At 56.8% G+C, this 9,349-nt stretch overlaps 1 protein-coding gene across 1 annotated transcript in view; it reads left to right on the top strand.

The window, feature by feature from the left end:
- The first annotated feature begins 3,039 nt into the window (after positions 1-3,039).
- The window catches only part of St8sia2 (ST8 alpha-N-acetyl-neuraminide alpha-2,8-sialyltransferase 2), a 29,914-nt gene continuing 23,604 nt past the window's right edge, over positions 3,040-9,349 (top strand). Inside the window, exon 1 of the mRNA XM_090321402.1 lies at positions 3,040-3,137. Within this exon, the coding sequence (XP_090177528.1) occupies positions 3,040-3,137 (98 nt within the window). The remainder of the gene's footprint in view (positions 3,138-9,349) is intronic.

Here is a 9,349-nt window from a genome sequence, read left to right as displayed (position 1 = left end):
CTGGAAAGGTAAAAATGGACATGACTTGAGTCTCACAAGCAATGAAGGATGTCAAGAAGAGGAGATCGACTAGCTCCTTGAGTTCAGGAGCATGAAAGGAGAAAGCAGCAGAGAGGTCTACTTCAAACTGAAGAGGACCTGGTTACCCTGAGATCCCAGAGGTACATGGCTGAGGTTCAGGGGAACAGCTGGATCTGAATTTTCCAGGAGAACTAAATAAGAGAAGTCATGTAAACCCGTGCCTTGCAATCTCACATTCCCATATGCTGGATCTCTCCTGCACATCTCTCCCACATCCAACTCGCCCCTCCTCCCTGGGACAAATTATTATCCATAGAGATCCCATGTTCCCAAGACAATTCAGTGAGAATCCTGTACAGCTCTCTGTAAGGGGCAGATGAGAGTGCAGAGGTTAAAGGGATTCAGGCAGACCTGAGGTGAGACTTTGTGCCTAAGGCTTTCTGCTAGAACAAGCCATTCCCAGTCCCGGGGCAGGGATGAGGGCTTACTGCCTGCGGTGTATGGCCTTACAAGGCCCCTTTCAGCTCTTCAGAACCGCCTGCCCGTTCATCCCTCATTGATACAAACTTTCAGGACCTTTAGGAGTTGGCCTGATAGCTCAGAGGCTATCTTAATTTGAGTTAAAAGGTAGAAATTACTTTTCATTTGCAACCACTCCCATCCAATACCCGTGTGTGAGCATACAGCAATGCATGAGTTCATTGGAAATGACTGGGAAGCCAGGGGCTGGTGGCTCACGGCTGTAATCCCAGCTACTCAGAAGGCTGAGAACTGAACGTCACAATTCAGAGCTAGCCCTGGGCAAGAAAGTCCCTGAGACTCTATCTCCAGTGAAACACCAGAAACCCCGAAGTAGTGCTGTAGAAAAGCAACCAGCCTTGAGCAAAAGAGCTCAGGGACAGTGCCCAGACCCTGCGTACAAGCATCAATCAATCAATCAATCAATCAACTTCATAAACTGACCATAGGGGTGGGAACTGTGTCTTCCCTAAAGCAAAAATACACAACTGCTACTCTGAGAGGCGGTATATCCTCCTGTCACTGTGAACGGCACAAAGGTTCCCAGATGCTGAACAAGTACTGTGGAACAAACCCCTGCTCCTTGCTCTCCAGAGCTTCCCCCCTTCCCTCCCTTCTCCTGCCCCCCCTTCCTCCCCCACCACAGCTTTCCCTGCCTCCCCGATGCTCCTCTGTCCTGCCTAGCTCTCCAGGCAGGGTGACGATGGTCAAGCCAAGGCAGATTGTTCTTTCTGCAGGGACAAACTGATGCCAACTCCCCTGCCAACAAAGTCCAGCCACTTGCAAGGCCCGTTCCCTCCTGTGCCTCCTCCCTGCACACAAAGAGACTGAGACTCCCACACAGACAGCACTGCGGTGGGAAAAGCAAACAGGAGCTCTCACACACATCCCTACACACATCCCTACACACACACACACACACACACACACACACACACACACACACACACACACACACACACACTCCAGGCCGGCCAGCCACTCCCCTTTATTTCCAGATAAATCATGTTCCCCTACAGGACTCTTGTCCCCAGGTCAAAACTTCTGCACGCTTAGCGCTTCCCAAGTGATTTCAGGAATTGTTACCTTTGGGGCAAGAAAGAAAAAAATGTAATTTGAGCTAGAGCTGTAGATCAGAGGTAAAACATGTGTCAGGTAGCCACAAGGCCTGGGCCTGATTCCCCAACACCTCAGCAAAACCACGGAACCAAACCAAATGAAGAAAAAAACAAAAACCCACAGAGAACACGGCCAGGTGGTGAGGCGCTGGCGACTCAGGCCTGTGATCTAGGTTTGAGATCTGGGGATCAAGGTTAAAAAGCCAGCCAGAGGAAGGAATGAGACTGTTAGCAAAAAGCCCTAAGTGGAGGTATGGCCCGAGTGGTAGAACACCGGCCTTGAGCCAAAAAGCTGAGAGTAGTCAACTCTGGCCGGTCATCCGGAGCTCAAGTGCAGTCCTGGCCCCCCAGTAAATCTCACACTCTCACACACACACACACGCACATTTTTTTTTGACAAGTTAATTCTCTAACTTCAGTTAAACTTCATGGGGCCCTCCCAGCCCTGGGCTAAGGGCTGGTGTGAAATGTAACTTGGGCTCCGCTGTCTGACTCCTGAAGGCGGGGAGTGTTTGGGCACTGCCTCCTGTGAGTTTTAGTCTTTGGACAGGACAGCCAGGCAGAGAGGGGGACCGATTGTTCCAGAAGAAGACAAGAGCTGCGCAGGTGAAGCACAGCTAGTGTCCGCACCAGCAGGGACAGGACGGACAGATGGACGCTGGGCCGCTCAGGCAGGGCAGCTTCTCCAGAGGGAGCCAGAGGTTCTGGGTCCCTGAGAGGCCTGGAGGCGCCGCTGCTCCGAGCCTCGGGTCCATCCAAGGTGCCATCCAGAAGAAGGCACCGCACCCAGGGGGCCAGTGCTCCCCGGGTTAGCCTGCCTCGGACCCTGACCCGCATCTTTCTTCCCCGGCTCCCTCCCCTCCATCGGCGCTTGGTCTGAAACCTCCTCCCTGGCGTTGTGGCTTTGTGCTGGGGAAACTTTGAGAAGCTGGGGCGCTGGAGGAAGGGCGGGCCGGGGAGGGCAGGGGTGCGCGCCCTGGGGAGCAGCCTGGGGGCGGCTGGACCTCGGAGTTGACCGGAGGAGAGGAGGCGAACGAGGCCCCGGAGCCACGCTGCCAAAGTGCGCGCGGAGCAGAGCGCGGGGCTGGGGAGGGGGAGAGGAGGGGAGGGGACGGCGGAGGGGAGGGAGGGGAGGGAGGGGAGGGAGGGGAGGGAGGGAAGGGGCGGGGCAGGCTGGAGCCGAGCTGGGAGCGAGCGGGGCTCCTCGCGGCGCCCGAGCAGCCCCAGCCTGCGGCGCCGGCGGCGGCCGCCCCCTCCCGGCCCGGGCGCTCCGAGTCCGGCGCGCGGCGGGCGCGTGGTGGCGCGCGGAGGCTCCGGCACGGTCCCCCGCTGGTCGCTCGGGTCCCCGCGGGTCCGGCGGACGCGCACCCACCCGCCCACCATGCCGCTGCCGTTCCGGAGCTGGATCCTGGGCGCGCTGGCGCTGCTCGCCGTGCTCCTCCTCTTCGCAGACATCGCGGAGATAGAAGAAGAGATCGGGTAACGCGCGCGCCCCGCGCCCCGCGCCCGCGGGACCCGCGCCCCGCGGCGGAGCCCGAGGGCCGGGGCACAGGGCGACCTGGGGGTGGGGGGGCGGCGGGGCCCGGGGCGGCTCCGAGAGCCCGGGGCGGAGGGGGCGCGGCCGCCGCGGGCAGGGCGGCCCTGGGCGGGGCGCCCCGGCGACCCTGACGGCCGCCCCGCGTGGGGCTCGGACTCGCCCACCGCGCCTGCCGCCCCGAGGCGGGGCCCCACGCGGGGTCTCGGGGCGGGCGGCGGGCCCCGGGGGCCAGGGGCGGGCGGCGCGGGGCCGGGCGCGGAGCGAGGCAGGAGTTTCTTTGTCTCGGGCTCGGCCGCTTTTCTCGCGTGGGCAGGGGGCGCGCGGGGAGCTCCGGGCTGGGGGGCGGCGGGGAGGGGCTCCCGGGCGAGAGCCGAGCTCCGGCGCCGCGCGACGCCCCGGGACCGGGGGGCCGGGAGGGGACGGGCGCGGGGACGGGCGCGGGACCCGGCGTCTCCGCGGCGCTCCCGGAGCCGCCCCGGCCCATCCACGCGCGCTCGCGGCGCGGGCCAACCCGAGGGTTTGGGGAAAGTCGGTGCCACCGCCCGGGGAGGTGGGGGGGCGATGGATCGCGGCTCCGCCGGCCTCCCCGCGCGTGGGGCGGGGCTCGGGACTTCCAGCCGCGTGGACAGGCGGGTCCGCGGAGGAGCAGCGCACGCCTCCTTTGTCCTGCGTGTGTTGGTTCACGCCTTCTCCCTCCGAATGGAGGCCCGCCACGCTGCCGCCCGAGCCCAACCCCGAAGTTGTCGCCCGGCGCCCAGCCCGGCTCGCCCATTTCCCCCCTTCCTGCACCTGCCAGTTCAGTCCCCCTCGGCCGGGCTCCCCTCCCACCCGCCTCCCCCCTTCCCTCCCGCCCCACTCAACTCCTCAAACTTTCCGTGAACGCATGCGGAGTGGAGAGGGAGGCAGGCGCTGCGCTCCGCGGGCCCCGCCGCTGGGGAGACAGGAGCAGGTCCGCTCCCCCACCTCTGCCCCCCCCAGGGCTGACCGTGGACGGGGCGACAGGAGCGGGTCCGTCCCCCCACCTCTGCCCCCCCCAGGGCTGACCGTGGACGGGGCGACAGGCCCGCCCCCCCACCTCTGCCCGCCCCCCCCAGGGCTAACCATGGACGGGGCGACAGGCACGGGTCCGCCCCCCACCTCTGCCCCCCCACCTCTGCCCCCCCCAGGGCTGACCGTGGACGGGGCGACGGGCGCCAGGCCCACATCGGCGTCCTGTTCTGCCGTCAGCACACGCGTGTCCGCTTCCACGCCCGCGGCCCCCTCCCCGCGCTTTCCTAGACCTCTGCGTTTTGACACTGTGGTGGCGGTGGGTTGGAGGGGTGTCCTTCCTCGACAACCTCGGGGCTCCCTCCCGATGCCGTTGGAGTGAAGGGGGCCTAGCAGGAAAGACCCCCCGCCCTTGGACTCCATCACTGCCGCTGGCTCACACCTGTGATCCTCACCACTGAGATCTGGGGACCCAAATTCCAGCAAAGCCACCGGCTCAGGAAGGGGAGTCCACCAAGCCAACGCTTACCTCCCAGTAATCCCCCCACCCCCAAAAAAAGCCGAATGTGGAGGTGAGGTAGAGAACTAGCCTTGAGGGAAGAAAAAGAAACACGCACACGTGCGCAAAGTTCAGGGACACTCAGGCCCTGAGTTCAAGCCCCAGGACTGGCACCAAAGGGGGGGTAGGAAAGGGGCTTTTGAGCTTTTGGTGTAGTCCTGGCCTGTCTGTGAACCGCATCTACATGGCTCCATCTGAGGGCTTTTCCAGACTTCTTAAAGTTTTCCAGACTTCTTAAAGTTTCACAGCCAAGGCGGTGAGGGAGAAAACCTTTTCTCTACAAGCCCCCACCCCCCAAGAATCCTGCCTGGAAACCAAGGAACAAATTCAAAGTTCAAGTCAGAAATGAAGCAGGGCTTTGGTCCAAGGCCCCTGGTCAGTGCATGCCGCTCTTGCACTTTAGAAGCAGCTGTCCCCTGTGGTCAGCTGGGTTCTGCTGATTGTCCCCTTGGGCTTTGGAGTCTAGTGTCACCTTCGGGGGTGAGGGGACAAGAGGGGCATGTGTATTTTATCTTGTGCTCCCAGAATAGGCACACACAATAAGTTTGCAGTAAGTACTTCTTGAGTGGGTATCCAACCTGTGTCTGGCACAGTGTGAGGCACACGGCATCCGTGGAAAGGGACAGAAGTAGTGCTGTGACTATAAGTGGTATAGCTCCCAGACCCTGAGTTCAAGACCCATGACCAAGAAAAGAAAAAAAGGGAGGGAGGGAGGGAGGGAGGGAGGGAGGGAGGAAGGAAGGAAGGAAGGAAGGAAGGAAGGAAGGAAGGAAGGAAGGAAAGAGGATAAAGTAGGACTCTGGTAGCTTACACCTGTAACCCTAGCTACTAAGGAGACTGAGATCTGAGGATCCTTGTTCAAAGCCAGCCCCGGCAGGAAAGTCTGTGAGAGTCTGATCTCCAATGATCCACCAGAAAACCACAAGTGGAGCTGTGGCTCAAGGTAGTAGAATACTTGCCTTGAGTAAAAGACACTCAGGGACAGCGCCCAGGCCCTGAGTTCAAGCCCCAGAATGGGCAAAATAAAATAGTGGTGTTCTCTATCCCATAGTGCCAGGGGGTCCAGGTGCAGGTGCATTCTTGCAAACACACTGTGCTCCATCAGGAAAAGTACAGATGGGGGGGTGGGGGCGGAGTCTGTGACCACTAGCTAGGACTAGAATTGTGAACAAGTAGTCTCTAGGCCGTCAGCCAAGGTAGCAGAATGAGTTGTGCCCCTAAACAGAGGAGGAGTCCAGGTAAAAATGAAAGAAAAGGCTCTCGACCCATCCGGTTGCAGTCCAGGCATGAAGGAAAACCAGGTGGCTAGGAAGAGATTACAATTCTCGTTGTTTGGAGAAGCCTAGTTTTTCTTCCCCGAGCCAGAGTAGTTCACTCAAGTATGCCCACAATTGGAGGATAAAATGGGAGAGAGAGAAGGGCCAGCATCAAATTTAAATTGTAAATAGATATCCAGCCTAGAAACAAATTCAAGGAGGAGGGCTTCACTCCCCTTGCAAAGCAGGGTTGCTAGGTTTTTTGAATTGTTTCACTTAAAAAAAAAAAAAAACAAATGGTGAGCATTGTAAATGGCAAATTATAAATACTTCTCCAAGAAGTCTACGTCTGCTCCTTAAAGCAGAACAGACAGCGCTATGCCTCCTCTGTCTCTTGCCTCTCTTCTGCCTCTCTGGACCCTTTGCCATTCAGTATTTCAGCCCTTCCAGACTGTGCCACGATCGACTGCATACCCCTGAGTATTTTTATGTGCTGCTTCCTCTCCCAAGCATACCCTCCTGGCGCATGCTGTCCTTTCTGTCATTCCCACCTCCATCCCAAGTCCCTCTGCCCCCTCCTTCAAAGCTGAGTGCCCGAATTCTGTTGTGTGTGCCACGTTCCTAGACCCCAATCTGTCCCCTCACAGCCTGGGTCACTCTCCCCTCCTATGTGTAAGTCTCATCTCCACTCAGGGCCTCCTGGGGTTCTCCCTCAGCTTGTTGGCTTGGCCAGTGCTCTACCATTTGCACCACACCTCCAACCCAGTTTTTCGATGGTTCCTTAGAGAGAGAAAGTCTTATGGCTGTTTCTAGCCAGGCTGGCTTTGAATTGTGATCTTCAGGATCTTAGCCTCTTAAATAGCTGTGATTACAGGCATGAGCCTCTGGCTTTCATTTTAAAACACTGGTCCAAATAGAATTGTGGTGTGAGATCAAGACAGAGGCAGCTGTGCGGATCTAGATAAACTCAGGAGAATCTGATCGCTCAGCTGCCTCCAGGAAAAAAATAAAGAGAGTCAGACAGATGGCAGGATACAGAGAATCAGGAAGCCACAGCTGGGGAAGTCAGGTGGGTGTCTCTTGCTGGGGTGGAGACAGGTTCCTCTGAGGGGCTTGTCAGGGTGTGGCACTGTCTTCTGTGCCTGCCTGCCAGCGTGAGGCTTCCTTGCTGCCTCATCAGTGCTACAGCTTGTTCTGTGTATGTATGTTTGCATGCACGCATGCATGCGTGTGTGCGTGTGTGTGCATGCATGCTGGCACATGCAGTTCCTAGAGCTTGAACTTAGGGCCTGGGTGCTATCCCAGAACTTTATTTATCAAGGTTACTACTTGACCTACCCTTCCATGTCCGGCGGTAAGAATTTCACAGACTTTCCAGCCTAGGCTAGCTTTGAACCAAGATTCTAAGATCTCAGCCTCCTGAGTCGCTAGGATGACAGGCCACAGGGCACTTGAGGTCTGTTAGCCTCCTGTGTGGCACCGGAGCTGGTTTTAAATTCTCCCTTGTCAATCACAGTCCTTCAGCCAGCAAGGACACTGCCCAGTGTCCTGTGTTTTCTGAGCTTCCATTGTTACTGCGTTCTTGGTGGTTTGGAGAAAGTGGCTTTAACACAGGGAGCGGGGGTATCACAGGACACGGAACACGTGTCTGTGTACCTCGCTGGCAGCTGGGGTTCTTCCCGACACCTTGAAGACACCTTGGGTCCTGGAGTGAGGAGCCCCCCCCCTTTCCTTTCATGGGCAGCTCACACCCCATCACCTCGCTTCAGCCCCTCCACCACGCTGGCCACTCAGAACAAAGAATACAGTGTCTGACTTCCAGGATTTGCTAATGTCACCGCTCATCCAAGGACTCTGGGCTGGCCCCGGCGGGCCCTCTGGTAACTGCTGGACTTCTTTGAACTCGGCTCTCACCTACGCTCTCCTCTGCTTCCCACGCCTACAGCTAAGATGGAAGGAGATGCTAGAAACTTCCAAACTGTACACAAAGTTCTCACTGAAATGGGTCACCTTTCCTTTGCACTCAGGTATGAGCCAAGTACAACCACTGACAGAAACCAATGTGGTGACAGCAACCGCATACAAACTGACAGATTAAATGTGGTCCGTGATTCAGTGGAAGATTCACTGGACACCAGTGGCTCACGCCTGTCATCCTAGCTACTCCAAAGGCTGAGATCTGAGAATCGGGTTCAAAGCCAGCCCAGGCAGGAAAGCCTGTGACACTCTTATCTCCAATAAACCACTCAAACAAGCTCTGTGGTTCAAGTGGTAGTGCTCTCACCTTGAGCAAAAGCAGCTCAGGGATAACCTCCCAGGCTCAGGCAGAGTTCAAGCCCCAGAACCAGCAAACAAACAAACAAAACCCCATCTGCCTTTCTTGGTAAGGAAAGCCTTTGGACAGGCTGGCAGCCACCAGTGTAAATATATTTATCTTTGTCATTACCTTGTATTTAGAACAAGGGATATAGGTATTCCATTTATGGTCATGACATAAAAAATGCCTTTTGTGATAAATTCACTTAAGTTTTTGAACATGTCAGTTTCCAGCCATTAAGTCAGTAAAGTGGCGCTTGCTCGGGAAATACACAAAGATAAACCAGTGAAGGATGGAAGCATAGGCCATGACAGTTCAAGCTTGCTTTTTCCCCGTGGCCCTCGTCCACGGCACAGAATCTCTGTAGTACCAAGTTAACTGAACTGATCCATCAGTCTATGAGAGAGATGGCTTAGCATGCAACAAAAGGACCCCGCAGTTAAACAACCCTGCACGCGATTTAGTGTGTCAACACTCTTCTGGGAGAGGGTGGGCCAGCCACAAGGCAATGGTGGCGTAAGCCCAAGAAGACAGACCACATGACCTTGGAGAACTACCAGACAAACCCCCATCTCGTATTCTTCCGGATTGCTCTGTCTCTAGACCTTTCTTCAGGTTTGCTGTATGGGTTTGTTTTGTTTTGTTTTGTTTCCTGCCTGCTAACCGGTAGCTCACTAAGGGCTAGGACCAAGGCAGACTTGTTCTGTGATGGATTTCTGTCTCTTTGCTTCGTATCTAGAAGAGAGCCAATGCTAGTGTGGGAAAACCAAGGAAAGAAAGGAAGAAGTGAGATCTTTGGTCCAGGGCTCAGAGAGGCCCCTATCACCGACTTTCTGGAATCCTTCACAGATTTCTCCCCACAGCTGCAGGACAGGGAGTCAGTTGGTATGAAAGGACACATAGCTCCCTGAAACCAACCAGTTCCATCTTATTTGTCAATGAAGCTTGATTCTATGAAGAAAGACCTGGGGTGGCAAAAATAGTGTGCCCTTAGAGGAACAAACCCATCAGGGCCAGCTCTCAGGTGGGCGTTGC

Source organism: Megascapheus bottae, chromosome 30, assembly GCF_031878675.1.
Source record: "Megascapheus bottae isolate mThoBot1 chromosome 30, mThoBot2.hap1, whole genome shotgun sequence".
NCBI lineage: Eukaryota > Metazoa > Chordata > Mammalia > Rodentia > Geomyidae > Megascapheus > Megascapheus bottae.
The sequence above is the reverse complement of the archived record's forward strand: the minus strand, read 5'-3'. Positions and strand labels throughout refer to the sequence as shown.